This window comes from Rhinolophus sinicus, linkage group LG09 (assembly GCF_036562045.2).
Source record: "Rhinolophus sinicus isolate RSC01 linkage group LG09, ASM3656204v1, whole genome shotgun sequence".
Classification (NCBI taxonomy): Eukaryota; Metazoa; Chordata; class Mammalia; order Chiroptera; family Rhinolophidae; genus Rhinolophus; species Rhinolophus sinicus.
This window is the reverse complement of record NC_133758.1, coordinates 84,292,756-84,310,487: the sequence shown is the minus strand read 5'-3', so window position 1 is coordinate 84,310,487 and position 17,732 is coordinate 84,292,756. Positions and strand designations below refer to the sequence as shown.

The window sequence follows — 17,732 nt, the reverse complement described above, 5'->3', positions numbered from 1 at the left end:
AACCAGTATTCCCAAGGGAGCCACTTAGCCTATCCCAGAGTTCGTCTGTAGCCAAGACGACAGGGCTCTCAGCAGTCCTCAAAACTCTCAAGCAAAGAACAGATGTGAAACCTTTGGATTTTAACCAAACAGACCAGACGTTGGCAGGGTAATGGCTTACAAAAAAAAAAAAAAAAAAAAAGCATTTCACAGAGAAAAAAATCACTTCTGTAAACTCAGATCCAGGAAAATGAAACTAAAAGCAGACTGCAGGATTCCTCTCCCTACCAGCCTGTTTTCAACACTCATTTCTGACACATCCTGTTGTTTCTAAGCCAATTAGAGGGCAGACTGAGGTAAAAGCAGGAAATACGTTCATAAAAACCGTAAGAAAATTTTTGTTCTCTAACATCAGAGGAAGAAGAAAACACAGAATTTAGATACTTCCTGCACCAAAATACATGATTTTCGCCTTTTATGTAGAAGAAATTTGCAAGACAATCGGGTAAGTACAATATTATTAATGTTATTATTACAATCTATAGCAGCATTTTATTGAGTAGGAAAGAATCTACTTTTCAATTAGAAAATTGAAATATACCCCAAAACCAAAAATAATATTTTAAGCCTAGAAATTCTAGTCTATTCATTGCTGTAACAGGAGTCTGCTTTTATATTAGTTGAAAAAATGAGTCACAACATATCATAAAAAATGCAATTGTAAACTAAAGGCACTTTTATTGATGAAATCCCCCAAGGCATTAGCAGTATCTTCAGAAAAAAATATATAATGAAAATTTAAAGATGTACTTTACATCAATCAAAGATACCTTCCACCATCTACTCTAAGAAGTAGGCAACTGCCAGAAAATAAAACTCCACTATAGCTTCTCAGATATTCGTGTCAGGTGTTATATACAGACAGACACACAGACAGACAGAGAGAGAGACCGATGGACTGCTACAGGAAGTCCTTGAAATTAAGGCAGCTTTTTGTTCCTGCTAAGTATCACAGGTTTATGTCTGATTTCCTCCAAAGCAAGGAACAAGGCAATGCAAGGAGATTATATTTCCAAATAAAGACCTGACCTTCAACTCTCCTTAGAAAAGCTGACAAACCCTACAGTTAGTCAATATATGTGGGTTTGATCCTGTAACAAATTGTTGTTGTTTTTTTATATTAGTTGCTGAGCAACTCAGAACTGAATTTTCAGGCCACTTCTAGTAAAGTATATACAATTGAAAACAGTTATTGTAGGCACTAACTTTATTCCTGGCTTCATTTTCCCCTTCCTGTCATCCCCCTAATTAGCCTTCCCCCTGATTTCTAAACCTGTCATCCCCCTAATTAGCCTTCCCCCTGATTTCTAAACCGAAGGGTTTTCATATATGTGTGATCCTGTATCATTTTCTGAATGATCTAAAAACCACTTTGGAACAAGGAGGGTATAAAGAAATCATTAATATATGAAATACCTCTGAACAGAGGTGTAAATGGGGAAAACACAGATGTGAGATAGAAATCATGCCTCTTGTGTATATTCTCTCAGAATGGCATCTTCAACAATTTTTTTTAAAGTAAGTTATTGAAAGGCACAGCTAAAGGCTTTAAAGGAAGCAGTGTGAAAGTGCAAACTGTTTCAATCATCACTGAAAGATCCATAATCTGGTAGAGACAATAGTCAAAAGTCATTCCTTTTTAATTTGCTCACATTCCCAACCAAACATTCAGGCCCAGGTCCCCACCCACCTGGCTTTATGTTTTTACATGTATGTGGTATGCAGCTCAGGCATAAATCAAATAATCCAACTAATTCACCACTCAGTCTCATAATCTGGTTTTTGAGGTATCACTGAGGAGGCAAGGGCTGAGTTTGTATAACTGTGACTGGAAGTCAGGGAGACCTCAGGAGAAGTGGCAAGAGATATGGCAAGAGATGTGGCAAGAGAACTGCAAGTCTGAAGTCTCGGGAGCCTGAACACAGCCAGCGGCAGAATGGTGGGGCTGCCCCACGCTTTAGGTGTTACCACGGTGAGGTGCAAAGAGAAGTGAGCTGTACTTTGACAGGGTGGAGTAGATGTGGCTTAGCAGACGGAAACATAAAACTGATTCAGCAGAGTTATCAGAGGAAAGTGGAGTCAGGTTTTAGACAACTATGACACCAGTATGAATCAACAGTGGCATATAAAACCAAACGCTAATCCACAATCTGAGGCCGCAATAATAAACCTCTAGCAAAACTTTCAGACTTCAATGCCCAGAATTGAATTAATCATTATTCTTGATTGGTAACGTACCATCATCTCTTTCTATGCAAGTAACCTCTTTTATTTTATTCATCTGTTTATCATGTATTTTGGAGGCATCCTTGGCTTTTTAAATGCAATACAATTTAAATGAAATGAACAAATCTTAAGGGAGTGGCTCTATGACATTTTTATGTGTTCATCAGTGTAACCACTAACCAGATGAAGATAAAAAGTATTAATCTTAAAAATTAAACAATAAAGGTTATCAAGCACCAAATGAGTTTATTTGGGTAACATAGATGAATTGCAATTCGGGATACGCGAACTATGGCAAACCCAAAGAGGCAAGTCTAAAGAGACAAAAGGGAGGTTATCTTTTGGGGGGTTCTTGGAGGATATTGGGGAGGGAAACCAAAGCACAAGGTTGTGGCAGTTTCTTTCTGGCAGTGAGCAAAAGGCTGTTGCTGAGACAAGCAGGGAAGAAATCTTCTTTCTTTCTAGTTATGTAAACTACAAGGGGTAGTGCATGAGAACTCTCTCTTAATTTTCACGAAATATTTTTATCACTCCCGAAGTTTTCCTCGAGTCACTTCCCAGAATGCATCTCCCTTCTAAAAAGTAACCACTCTTCTGACTTCTACTACAACAGATTCGTTTTGCTTGTTCTTGAACTTCATATAAATGGAATCCTATGATATGTTTTCTATTGTTACTAGCACATTAACTTCATTAAAACTACCAAATAGTTTCTCAAGGTGACTGAAACAATTTATATTCCCACCAAAAATGCATGAGAGTTCTACTGACTCCACCACATCATCCACATTTGGTACTGTCAGACTTTAATTTTAGCCATTTTGCAAGCTATGCAGTATTATCTCGTAGTTTTACTTTGCATTTCCATGATAATTGAAGATTTTGGATCACTTTCAGATTCCAATTCATCATATCCATCCATGTGACTGTCAAAAGCCACACTGGTTTCTCTTCCTGCTAATAGGCCAAGTCTAGTCCTCAGTCCAAGCCCAGAATTAGCAAATGCCTCAAAGCTTACCTAGGAAGGGATCTTCCCTCTCTGGAATTTTAGTTCAACTAGTCTTTGTCATTAAGTCCATCTAAAACTCTGTGATAACTTCAAAAATATGTTTTGTAATTTATCTGATTTTTTCTAGTTGTTGAAGTGGGAGTATTGGTGGCCTGCCGTGATCTACTACATCACACCGGGAAGTGTTGCTCCTTCCATGTCGTCTTGAGTCGGTTTTGGTACGTACATTTTCCAAAGAATTTGGTTAGTTCCCTTCAGTCTTCAAATTTACAGCATGTGATAGAGTGTATTTTTCACATCTCTTTTATTTCTTGGTTACTCTTCCCACAGGTGTGTCAATTTTGTTACTCTTTTCAACAAGTTTTGGTTTTCTTTGATTCTCTCTGTTGTAACTTTGTTTTCTATTTCATAGATTTCTGCTTTTATCTTTATTTTCCCCTCCCTCCCTTCCTCCCTCCCTCCCTCCCTCCCTTCCTTCCTTCTTACTTCTGCTTTATTCTGTTGTTCTTTGAACTTATTAAATTGACATTTAGTTTATGCTTTTCATTCTTCTAGTTTTATAAAAGCATTTAAGGCTATATATAGTACCTTCTCCAAGTATTGTTGACACTGTATCTTACAAGTTTTCAAATGTAGCATTTTTAAATAAAAATTGTATATATTTAAGGTATAGAACATAATGATTTAATACACATAAACATATTAAATGACTACTATGGTCAGGCTAATTAATATATCACTCCTCATATAGTTACCATTTATTTTTATGATGAGTGTTCCTGAAATCTATTCTCTTAGCATATTTCCAGTGTTCGAGGCAGTGTTGTTAAGTATAATCATTATGCTTGTACATTAGGTCTCTAGACATTCATCCTACATAACTGCAAATCTGTAGAGTTTGACCAGTATCTATCTGCTCATCCCTTCCCTCTCCAACCCCTGGTAGCCACTGTCCTATGAGTGTGACTTTTGTTTTTTGGGTTTTTTTTAGAATCTACATATTAATGAGATCATGTAATATTTGTCTTTCTCTTTCTGGCTTATTTCACTTAGTATAATATCCTGCAGTTCCATCCATGTTGTCACCAGTGGCAAGATTTCCTTCTTTCTCATGACTGAATAATACTCCGTTGTATATACTAGGTTGGTGCAAAAGTAATTGCAGTTTTTGCAATTATTTTTAACCTTGTAAACCGCAATTACTTTTGCACCAACCTAATGTAGCACATCTTTAGCTGTTCTTTTTTTGATGGACACTTAGGTTGTTTCCATATCTTGCTATTGTGAAAATGCTACAACAAACATGGGAGTGCAGATATCTCTTTGAGATATGGATTTCATTTCCTTCTGATATATATCCGTAAGTGGGATTGCCAGATCATATATAGTTCTATTTTTAATTTTGGGGGTAATCTCCACACTCTTTTCCATAACGGCTGTATAAATTTACATTCCCACCAACAGCGTACCAGGGTTCCCTTTTCTCCATATCCTCACCAACACTTGTTATCTGTTGTCTTTTGTTATTATTATCATTATTATCATTCAGCCTGGTGCTTGGCGGGGCTAGGTCCTTGGAAGCCAGCCTGGAGGCTGGGGCAGACTGGGAGCCTTAGTCCATGGGAGCCAGTCTGGAGTCTGAGTCCCTGGGGCCCAGCCCAGCACTGGGGTAAGTAGAAAGTCTGGGTCTGTAGGAGCTGGCCTGGCAATGAGGTGCCCTGGGAGCCTGGATCTGCAGGAGCCTGCCTGGAGCCAGGGGCCTCATGGACTGGCCTGGCACTGGGGTGGGCAGAGCCTGGGTCCATGGGAGCCCACGGGGAGGCTGGGTCTGCAAGGGTTTTGCTATCAGGATAATACCAGATTCAGAAAATGAATTGGAGAGTATTCCCTCTTTCACTACTTTTTCAGAAGAGATTGTGTAGAATCAGTGTTAATTCTTTAAATGTTTGGTAGCATTCTCCAGTGACTCTGTCTGGGCCTGGAGATGTGGGGGGAGATATTTTTTTTTTTTAATTAAAAAATCCAGTTTTCTTTCAAGTTATGAGACTATTCAAATGATCTATTTCTTACTGAGTTGTAAACGTTTGTGTTTTTTGAGGAATTGGTCTATTTCATTTGAGTTGTCAAATTTATGTGCATGAAGTTGCTCATCATACTCCCTTATTGTCCTTTTGATGTCTGAAAGGTTTAAAATTATACTCATATCCACTGTTTCATTTCTGAGATTGGTAAATGTGTCTTCTCTTTTTTATTCTTTTGCAGTCTTGCTAGAAGTTTGTGAATTTTACTGATCTTTTCAAGGAAGGAAATCTTTGTTTCATTGGCTTTCTCCAATATATTTCTCTTTTCTATTTAATCAATTTCTGCTCTTTATTATTTCCTTCCTTCTGCTTGCTTTTGGCTTACTTTGCTTTTGTTTTTCAATGTTTTCTAGGTTTTTCAGGTAAGAGCTTAGATTATTGTTTTGAGACTTTTCGTTTTTTCTAATATATGCACTTAAATACCACTTATTGTTTCTGTTTGTTCTCTATTTTTAATTTCTCTATCTTATTTTCCTGATTTCCTGTGCATTAACAAAAACTTTTTACAACTCCATTTTTATCTAGTGTTTTTGAGTGTATTATTTTTACTACTGGTTGCTCTAAATGTTACATTATATACATATAATTTATAACAGTCTAATAGTGTTATTTTACCAGTTTGAGTGAAGTATAGAAATCTTTCTTCCCATATATCCCATTATCTTATCCACTTATAATATACTTATTTTAAATATTTCTACTACATATATTTAGAACCATATCACATAGTACTTCAACAATCAAACATAATTTAGAAAACCAAAGAGGAGAAAGTCTATCATATATACCAATATTTTTGCCTATCATGTTTTTTTTCCTTCCTAATGTTCCAAGGTTCTTTCTCTGATCATTTAGTTTCTGTTTAGAGAACTTCTTTTAACCATTATTTTAGAGTAAGTCATGTAGGTTGCACCATTTTACATTTCAACAGTGCACAAGAATTTCCTTCCGATTTCTCCAAATCCTCGCCAATAATTGTTATTTTCAGCGTGGTTTTTGTGTTTGTTTTTAGTAGTCATCATAAGAGATATGAAATGATGTATCATTGTGGTTTCGGTTTGAGTTTCTCTACTGACTAATGATGTTAAGCATATTTTCATATGTTTATTGGTCATTTGTATGTCCTCTTCGGAGAAATGGCTATTCAAGTCTATTGCCCCCTTTTTTTTTTTAAATTGGGTTATTTGTTTTGTTGTTGAGTTGTAAGAGTTTTTACTAAATGCTGGATATTATCATATCAGTGATATGACTTGTAAATATTTTTTTCCATTCCATAGCTTGCCTTTTAATTCTGTTAATTGTGTCCTCTGATGCACAGTTTTAAGTTTGATGTAGTCCCACAAAAGGGGCTTACTTTATTTATTTGTTCTTTCTTCCAAACTCTCAGTTTAACAAATCCCTCAGTTTAGTATCAGAATTTCAGCCAATCCCAGGCTAATTATCTCCAAAATTTGTTCGTGATATATATTTTTCCCTTTTAAAAGATCACATGACATTGAGTATCCCCATCATAAACATACTGAACATGTGGATCCCCTTTAATTTTTGAACTCTAGCCGTGAGAGGATAATCGTCAGGTGCCTATGAGCAATTGTGGACAGCATGCTCCTCTAGCCACTTCTTTTGGTTCTTTTCCTAAAACTTGTTAAAATTTTTAGTTACAATTGACATACAATATTATATTAGTTTCAGGTGTACAACATAGTGATTAGACATTTATATAACTTATCAAGTAATCACCCCAATAAGTCCCGTACTCATCTGACACTACACAGAGTTAACACATTATTGACTATATTCCCTACGCTGTACTTTATATCCCTGGGACTATTTTTATAACTGGCAAATTTGTACAATGTAATTCCCTTCCCTTTTTAATCTATCCTCCCAACCCCCCTCCTATCTGGCAACCATCAGTTTGCTCTTTTATCTACATATAAGTCTGTTTGTTTTGTTTGTTCCTTTATTTTGTTGTTTAGATTACACGTATAAGTGAAATCATATGGTATTTGTCTTTCTCTGTCTGATTCATTTCACTTAGCATAACACCCTCTAGGTCCATCCATGTTGTCACAAATGGCAAGATTTCATTCTTTTCATGGCTGAGTAATATTCCATTATATATCTGTACCACATTTTCTTTATCCATTTGTCTATCAATGGACAATTAGGTTGCCTCCGTATCTTGGCTATTGTAAATAATGCTGCAATAAACATAAGGGTGCATATGTCTTTTTGAATTAGTGTTTTGGGTTTCTTTGGATAAATGCCCAAAAGTGGAATTGCTTGGTCATATGGTAGTTCTAGTTTGAATTTTTTGAGGAACCTCCATATTGCTTTCCATAGTGGCTGCACCAACTTACAATCACACTAACAGTACACCAAGTTTCCCTTTTCTCCACATCTTTGCCAAGACTTGTTGTCTGTTGACATTGATGATAGGGACTCTGACAGGAGTGAGGTCATATCTCATTGTGGTTTTAATTTGCCTTTCTCTAATGATTAGTGACATTGAGCATCTTTTCATATATCTATTGGCCATCTGTATGTCCTCTTTGGAGAAATATCTATTCAGGTCCTCTGCTCATTTTTTAATTGGATTGTTTATTTTTTTAGTGTTAAGTTGTATAAGTTCCTTACATTTTTTGGATATTAACCCCTTATCAGATGTATCATTAGCAAATATCTTCTCCCATTCAACAAGTTGTCTTTTCATTTTGTTGATGGCTTCCTTCACTGTGAAAAAACTCTCGTTTGAAGTACACCCATTGGTTTATTTTTCTTGTTTCCCTTGCCTGAGGAGACATAGCCAAAAAAAATATTACTAAGAACAATGTCAAACAGTTTACTTCCTATGTTTTCTTCTAGGAGTTTTATAGTTTGGGGTCTTACATTTAAGTCTTTAACCCATTTTGAGTTTATTCTTGTATACAGTGTAAGAAAGTGATCCAGTTTCATTCTTTTGCATGTGTCTGTCCAGTTTTCCCAGCACCATTTATTAAGTAGTCTTTACCTCGTTGTATATTCTTGCCTTCTTTGTCATAGATTAATTGACCAAGTAGGTGTGGATTTATTTCTGGGTTTTCTATTCTGTTCCATTGATCTGTGTGTCTCTTTTTAAAGGCTATTTTGTCTGATATAAGTATTGTTACTTCAGCTTTTTTTTTTTTTTTTTTTCAATTTGCACAAAATATCTTTTTTCATCCCTTTACTTTTAATCTACATGTGTCTTTTGATCTGAAGTGGATGTGTTGTTGGCAGCATATGTATAGGTCTTGTTTTCTTATCCATTCAGTCACCCTATGTCTTTTAATTGGAGCATTTAATCCATTTACATTTAAGTAATTACTGATATGTAGTTACTGGCATTTTATTGTTCATATTTTTTACCTTTCTTTTTCTTCTTAAAGAAGTCCCTGTAACATTTTTTTGTAATACTGGCTTGGTGGTGATGAATTCCTTTAGATTTTTTTTGTCTGGGAAGCTCTTTATTTCTCATTCAATTCTAAATGATAGTCTTCAAAGGTACTTGTAGGTCCTTGTTTTTCATCACTTTGAATATTTCCTACCAATCCCTTCTGGTCTGCAAAGTTTCTGTTGAGATATCAGCTGACATTCTTATGGGAGCTCCCTTGTTGGTAACTAACTGCTTTTAAGATTCTCTCTCTTTAACCTTGGCATTTTAATTATATGTCTTGGTATGGGCCTCTTAGGGTTTATCTCGTTTGGGACTCTCTGTGCTTCTTGGACTTGTATGTCTATTTCTCTCACCAGGTTAGTGAAGTTTTCTGTCATTATTTCTTCAATTCCTTGCTCTTTCTCCTCTCCTTCTGTCACCTCTATGATACAAATATTGGGAGGCTTGATGTTCCCCCAGAGGTCCCTTAAACTATCTTCATTTTTTAAAATTATTTTTTTCTTTTTGTTCTGATTGGGTGTTTTCTGCTACATTTTCTTCCAAATTGCTGATTTGATCCTCTGCTTCATCTAATTTACTGTTGATCCCCTCTAATGTATTCTTCATTTCAGCTATTGTATTGTTCATTTCTGCCTGGTTCTTTTTTATGTTTCTTATCTCTTTGTTGAAGTTCTCACTGAGACCATGTACTCTTTGCCTAAGTTCATTGAGCATCCTTATAACCAGTGTTTTGAACTCTGTATCTGGTGAATTGCTTGTCTCTATTTTTTCACACTTATTTTTCGAGGGTTTTGTCCTATTTTTTAATTTGGGAAATGTTCCTTTTTCTCCTCATTTTGGCTGCCTTCCTGTGTTTGTTTCTATGTATTAGGTAGTTCTTGGTCTTGACAGAGTGGCCTTATATAGTAGATGTCCTGTGGAGTCCAGTAGTAGTCTCCCTGGTCACCTGAGCCAGGTGCTCTAAGGGTGTCCCTTGTGTAGGTTGTGTATCCTCTTGTAGTTGAGCCTTGACTGCTGTTGTGATGTCAGTGAGACGGACTGACCGTCAGGCTCACTGGCTGAGGAATGGTCATGACAACAGCAGACAAGCTGTTGTGCAAGGGCTGACCCCACGCATCAGGATTCACTTTAGTAGGGCACTGGTGCCTGCCAGATCCACCCTTTGAATGTGTTGTTTGTGGAGCTAGTTGGGTGGTGCTCTGGTGTGGTCTAAAGCCTGCCACCTGGTATGTTGGTTCTGCAGCCTCCTGGGAGGGGATTCTGGTGCAGGCCAAAGTCAGCTACTGCCTGTGCCCAGCCCTGGGCCACCTAATAGGAGCTATAAAATGATCTGCATGTGGTTACCACCTGTTCTGGGCTTAGAGGCACCTGGGAGAGGCTCAGCTGTGAACTGAGGCCAGCTGCCACTAATGCAGGGCTTGGAGCCTCTTAGCAAGAAGTATGGGGCACACCAAGGCCTGACGCTGCTTGTTTGGGGTTTGTGAATCTTTGAGAGATTTTAGGAAAGTCTGCAGGGTGAGCTGAGTGGACCTGCCGCTGAAAAAGATTCTGGCTGGTCATGAGTTGGGTGGAATGGGGGTCTCAGATCACCAGGGCAGGGTTATGGTGTTAACCATGTTGATGGAGCATTCAGGTTTGGCACCTACCTGTGCCTGCAGGCTGGGTGGGGGAAGGGCTTCACAAAGAAAGTGTTGCCTGCCAGCACTTCAAAAAGGGGCTTAAAGATTGGTACACCTAAAGCATTTTTACCCCCTCCACTCTTTTTTCTCTTCCCAGATCCCTTTAAATTTGAGCTTCTTAATTTCTGTAGGCCAAATTACTGAAATTAAATCTAATTCACTTTTTCAGAAGGCATTAAATCTTCTAGGTTTCTCATTGCCATAGTGTTGTAACAGAGTAAAATTTCCATCAATTTTGCATATCCTTGCCTATTTTGTATTAACATAGCTGTAAGATATATATTTTTATTCAATTTCTATGTATATAGAAGTTACTAATAAAAACAAAATAATAGCTTTAACCTTGAACCATTGCTCTGGCTTCTTTGTGTCTGGAAGGGAAGGTAAATCCTAATCCTGAATTTGTGTCTACCACTGGGAGGTAATATTTATATATATTATTTTATGGAAGTGGGCCTACATAATCTATGTGTTATAATTCCTCAGGCATATCACCTCTGTTAATTTGATTTCTCCGATGATAGAGTCATTGGAATGGCTCACATTTTAATTGTACTTAAAACTGACTATCATTATTTGGATTTTGTTTTTTCTAAACATAGCTATATTTCTGTACCCCAGATTGCCATTAATTTACCAGAGAGTACTCTGCCAATTTGCAGACCAAATAGTAATGCCATTTTTTTTAATTGCCCAAGAATCAGCTATTACCAATTATTATGTGAAAAATTACTTTAATATAATAGGAGCCTCCAAGTTCACTACCTAGCAAGCTGTCCAAGAAATCATGGAACAGAGCCCTTCACACATTAAGTTAAGATGTTTAAGGCACATTCCTTATTAAATCAACTAAAATGCACAACAAAAAATGGGGAAAGAGATGGGTAACACACTCTGAAGTCTGTCCAAGGAGAATCAACTGATAGAAGATGCCCTGAGTCAATGGCATACACATGCTCTAATCAGAGATGCAGAGTTACATGTATGTCTGACCACAGCTATAGCTCATCAATTAGCCTGAGAAGCTGTACTGGATTTTATTTACATTTCTTAAGTAGAGGATACAAAGGATCAGAATGGTGTCACTAATGAGTGACCCAATTAAGACCTCAACAATATCAAGTGCTTCAAGTGCCTCATGAATATTTAATATCTATTTAGCCCTCCTATTCCAGTCTCATGTGTAACACTCATATGCTCTGTTTACTTTATCTACACCTATCATAAAATGTTTCACAAGCTACTTGCTTCTATACTTCGTTTCACGTATTCTCCTTATTTCATACATCTTTCTGTATTTAGTTTCATAAGTTTCATATATGCTTTGTTTCTCTTATTTTCTATAACAACATCGAATATGATATAATAATATAGCTAACAGACATTGCAGCATACAACCATTAGCGAGGAAACTTTTCAAACTGTGTAAGACATACATATTATCTATTGAAAAATTGAGTATTTAAAATTTACTTATAAAAATACTAAATCATTTTTCTTTTTCTGTATACAGATATCAGAATGGCAGTGCAACCGAACCTGCCAAAAAACACAGATGACTGGACAAAAGAGGATGTAAATCGGTGGTTAGAAAGTCATGAAATTGACCAAAAGCACAGGGAAATCTTGACTGCACAAGATGTGACTGGAAAAATCTTGAAGTTGTTAACTAAAAGTCACCTCGTTGATATGGGCATAACACATGGACCAGCTATCCAAATAGAACATCTATTCAAAGAATTGCAGAAAACATCTTCTGAAGATCCTGTTCAGGCCTGTAAGAGGAAAACAGACAGTAAAAATGTTCCGAAAACCCTAACTTCGATTCAGGAGGCAAATGAAGAAGCTTCAAAGCAAAAACAAAAGAATAAACGGAAATCAGATATGGCTAATGCCTCTACAATGAGTACAGTTACTAAAGATTCTAAGTCACTAAAAAATGAGTCCATGGAAGATGAAATAGATGATGCAAAGGAAAAGCAGCCATCCACAGAACTGACATGTGTATCATACCCTTTTGATGAATTCAGTGATCCGTATCGTTACAAACTGAATTTTTGTCTGCAGCCTGAAACAGGACCACTCAATCTCATCGATCCAATACATGAATTCAAAGCCTACACAGATACAAAAACAGAAGAGGATGCTAAGATGAAATTTAGCAATGAAGTTTTCCGATTTGCCTCAGCTTGTATGAATTCACGGACCAATGGTACCATTCATCTTGGAGTCAAAGACAAACCCCATGGAAAGATTGTTGGTGTGGAACTCACCCATGTCACCAAGGAAGCCCTCATTGATCACTTCAATAAGATGATCTACAAGTATTTTGAAGACCATCAGGTCCAGAAAGCAAAAAATTGCATTCGGGAGCCACGATTTGTAGAAGTTTTACTTCCAAACAGTATTCCATCTGACAGATTTGTTATTGAAGTGGATGTCATTCCAAAATACTCTGAATGTGAAGATGATTATTTCCAGATTAAAATGCAAAATTACAACAAAAAATGGGAACAAGGATCAAAATTCTCAGTCTTTGTCCGGAATGGAGCCAGTTCTACAGACATCATGAAAAAAAGTACAGATTTCAAAGAATTTAAATTAAATTTAAAAACACTTGCACAGTCGAGAAAAGAAGCAGAAGAAAAATGCAGAGTAAAAACAAAGAAAAAAGAGAGTGAGGGACCAAAACTTATTAAATTGTTGACAGGAAATCAGGATTTGTTAGATAATTCATACTATGAATGGTACATTCTTGTAACAAATAAATGTCACCCAAATCAAATAAAACATTTAGATTTCCTAAAGGAAATTAAATGGTTTGCTGTGTTGGAGTTTGACCCTGAATCGGTGAGCAAGGGGGTAGTCAATGTTTACAAAGAAAGCCGAGTAGCAAACCTTCACTTGCCAAGTCAGTATCTGGACGGGACAACCACACCATATGAGAAGATTTCTAGTCTGAATCTTTATCAACAACCCAGCTGGATTTTCTGCAATGGCAGGTTAGACCTTGACAGTGAAAAATATAAACCCTTAGATCCAAGTTCCTGGCAAAGAGAAAAAGCATCTGAAGTCAGGAAATTGATTTCATTTCTTACACATGAAGACATAATGCCAAGAGGGAAGTTTTTAGTGGTATTTCTATTACTCTCCTCCGTGGATGACCCAAGAGACCCCCTCATCGAGACCTTCTGTGCTTTCTACCAAGATCTCAAAGGAATGGAAAATATATTATGCATTTGTGTTAACTCACACATATGTCAGGGATGGAAAGATCTACTTGAAGCAAGATTAACAAAACAACAAGATGAATTATCAGGCCAATGTATTTCTGCTTTAAGTCTTGAAGAGATAAATGGCACCATTCTTAAAGTAAAATCTGTGACTAAATCTTTAAAGAGATTTTTGCCATCTATTGGTTCATCTACTGTCCTTCTGAAAAGGGAAGAAGATACTATGACTGCTCTGGAAATTCTTTGTGAAAATGAATGTGAAGGTACACTCTTAGAGAAGGACAAAGATAAATTTCGTGAATTCATAGCATCCAAAGAGGAAGACTTCTATCGAGGTGGTAAAGTATCCTGGTGGAACTTCTACTTTTCTTCTGAAAACTATTCTTCGCCTTTTGTCAAAAGGGAAAAATACAAAATTCTTGAAGAAAAGATTCAAAACTGGGGAGATTCTTGTAAGCCAACATGTGTCAAAATTTTTCATCTGTATCATCATCCAGGCTGTGGTGGGACTACCTTGGCTATGCATATTCTCTGGGAACTAAGGAAGAAATTCAGATGTGCTGTGCTGAAAAATAAGACAACGGATTTTTCTGACATTGGAAAACAAGTGACTGATTTAATCACCTATGGGACAACAAACCATCAGGAATATTTACCTGTACTGCTTCTTGTTGATGATTTTGAAGAACAAGATAATGTCTATCTTCTGCAGGCCTCTATTCAAACAGCTGTAGCTAATAAGTATATTCGATATGAGAAAACTCTAGTGATCATCCTAAATTGTGTAAGATCACAGAATCCTAAAAAATGTGCAAAGACCTCAGACGGTGTTGCCCTAATACAACAACTATCTGACAACGATCAGAGAGCTTTTGAGCTTAAACTGAAAGAAATTGAAGAGCAACATAAAAACTTTAAAGATTTTTATTCTTTCATGATCATGAAAAGCAATTTTGATAAAAAATACATAGAAAATGTGGTCAGAAATATCCTGAAAGGACAAAATATTTCCACCAAGGAAGCAAAGCTCTTTTCTTTTCTGGCTCTTCTTAATTCATATGTACCTGATACCACCATTTCCCTATCACAGTGCGAAAATTTCTTAGGAATTGCAAATAAGAAGGCTTTCTGGGGAACAGAAAAATTTGAAGACAAGATGGGCACCTACTCTACAACAATTCTGATAAAAACAGAGGTGCTGGAATGTGGGACCTACAAGGGAGTGCGCATCATTCACCGTCTGATTGCTATGCGCTCACTGGAAGAATTGAAGACAAGCTATCATTTGGATAAAAGTCAAATTATGCTGGATATGCTCAAAGAAAATTTGTTCTATGATAGTGGTATGGGAAGAAGCAAATTTGTCCAAGATATGCAGACACTGCTGCTCACAAGGCAGCGCAATGAACATGAAGGTGAAACAGGAACTTGGTTTTCCCCATTCATTGAAGCCTTACTGAAAGATGAAGGGAACCTGGCAGTTGAAACAGTATTGCTTGAAGGTATTCATCGGTTCCACTCAAATGCATTCATTTGCCAAGCCTTAGCAAGACATTTCTACATTAAAAAGAAGGACTTTACCAGCGCCCTATCTTGGGCAAATAAAGCAAAAAAGATAGAACCTAGCAATTCTTACATCTCAGATACACTGGGTCAAGTCTACAAAAGTAAAATAAGATGGTGGCTAGAGGGTAATGGAAGAAACAGGAACATTTCAGTTGATGATTTAACTGATCTTTTGGATTTAGCAGTACATGCCTCAAATGCATTCAAAGAATCTCAACAGCAAAGTGAAGATAGGGAGGATGAAGCAACGGAAAGGTTTTATCAGAAGTCAAAAAGGCGGTATGATACTTACAATATTGCTGGTTATCAAGGGGAGATAGAAGTTGGGTTCTACGCGATACAGATTCTCCAGCTCATTCCTTTTTTTGACAATCAAAATGAACTATCTAAAAGAGATATGATCAATTTTATATCAGGAACTAGTGATATTCCTGGGGATTCAAATAATGAATTTAAATTGGCCCTCAAAAGCTTTATTCCTTATCTAACTAATTTGCAATTTTCTTTGAAAAAGTCCTTTGATTTTTTTGATGATTATTTTGTTCTTCTAAAACCCAGGAACAACATTAAGCAAAATGAAGAGTCCAAAACTCGGAGAAAGGTGGCTACATATTTTAAGAAGTATGCAGATATATTTGGCCCCTTAGAGGAATCACAAAACAGTGATCTCAGATCAAAGCTTAGCTTGCCACTTCAAGCAGAGCTGTATTGGAGAAGCTTAGCAGTTTTAAAAGCAGACAAGTTTTCTGGGCTCTTGGAATATCTTATCAAAAGTCAAGAAGATGCTGTTAGCACCATGGAAGATATAGTGAGCAAATATACTTTTCTCTTTGAACAATGCACTGTCAGAATCCAGACAAAGGACAAGCAAAATTTCATCTTGGCCAACATCATTCTCTACTGTATTAAACCTACCTCCAAAATAGTGAAGCCAATTAAAAAACTGAAAGATCATCTTCGAGAAGTCTTACAACAAGTGGGACTGACTTATCGATTTTCAGAACCTTATTTCCTAGCTTCCCTCTTATTCTGGCCAGAAAGCCAACAACTAAATCAAGATTCTAAACAAATGGAAAAGTATGCTCAGTCGCTGCAAATTTCTTTCAGGGGGCAATATAAACATATGTATCGTACAAAGCAGCCAACTGCATATTTCTTTCTCGGGAAAAGTAACAATATGAACAGACTTGTTCACAAGGGGAAAATTGATCAATGCTTCAAAAAGACATACGACATTAATTCCTGGTGGCAGAGTGGAGAGGTATGGAAAGAAGAAAAAGTCAAAGAACTTTTGCTGCGTTTAAAGGGACGAGCTGAAAATAATTGTTTATACATAGAATATGGAATCAACGAAAAAATCACAATCCCCATCACACCTGCTTTCTTCGGTCAACTAAGAAGTGGCAGAAGCATAGAAAAGGTGTCTTTTTACCTGGGATTTTCTATTGGAGGCCCACTTGCTTATGACATTCAAGTGACTTAGAAGCTTGATCTTCTTCCTCCAGGTTGTCTCAGTACCACCTAAATATATTTTAGACCCAAGACCTATACTTTAAATTTCCTCTTAAATATGTTATGAGCCCTACACAGACTGTGGTGAAAAAGAATGGAGTGAGAAATGTGGAAAGCATCAAATATCTTCCCTGGTTTGGATAACACTATCAAGCACTAGATACCACCAGAAAGGAGCTATGGATGGAATTAGGAGAGGTGAATGTATTAATAGTAAGTCAGCCACACAAAACCCCACCAGTTCCCCCATTACCCAATCATGACATGAATTAAGGAATATTGTCACCCTTCTTCTCAATTTAAAACATTTTTCAGAATAGGAAAAGAAAAAATAGTTATGATACCAAGACATTACAATATCTGGGAAACCATTTCACAAGAAAAGCCAAATCCTCTCAGATGGAGGAGCAACATTTATTCTTACCAAGCAGATCAGAAATGTACGTAGCACTCAAAGATCTTTCAAAGCAGGACCAACTAATTCTCTGAAGATCATACCCCCAGAAGTCAGCAGATCTTACCAAAGCAGGCTAGAGAATTAATAGACTGCCTCTTCACGCAGTAGGAGGCAGTTGAGCAAAAGTGAAACTTGTGTCTATAGCTAATGAGCATACAGACCTACAAAAAAACAAAAATACACCGAAACTCCAAAGCTAATGAATGAAAAGGACTCTTGTGAAAAAAGACTAATTTGTCCACCATCCAGAGGATCCCAACTTACTGGAAAGATATACATATAACCTACATGTTGAACAAGCACAACGAGTGAGATGTAATCAAAATGTTATTTTCCGCTAATAACATTATGAACATGGACAATCATCAATGGTTGACAAAACTGATATAAAGCTTATTAAGACTTTATACCAGATGAATCAGACTTTCCTAAATCCTGATCAATATTAACACTGCAGAGAGAGCCAGATGTTACGGGCCTTGAGGTAGTGTCAGAGTGCACACGTCACACAT

The 17,732-nt window shown here is 36.8% G+C and overlaps 1 protein-coding gene across 1 annotated transcript; it reads left to right on the top strand.

Moving 5' to 3' along the window:
• The first annotated feature begins 223 nt into the window (after nucleotides 1-223).
• SAMD9 (sterile alpha motif domain containing 9) lies at nucleotides 224-16,885 on the top strand. The gene is made up of 3 exons (XM_019729706.2): nucleotides 224-484; nucleotides 3,402-3,492; nucleotides 11,966-16,885. The coding sequence occupies exon 3, from the start codon at nucleotides 11,974-11,976 to the stop codon at nucleotides 16,732-16,734; it is 4,761 nt and encodes a 1,586-aa protein (XP_019585265.2). The 5' UTR covers nucleotides 224-484; nucleotides 3,402-3,492; nucleotides 11,966-11,973; the 3' UTR covers nucleotides 16,735-16,885.
• Nucleotides 16,886-17,732: the final 847 nt, after the last annotated feature.

Coding starts and splice junctions, on each gene's coding strand:
- SAMD9 (XM_019729706.2), top strand. CDS start 11,974: ATGGCAGTGCAACCGAACCTGCCAAAAAACACAGATGACTGGACAAAA.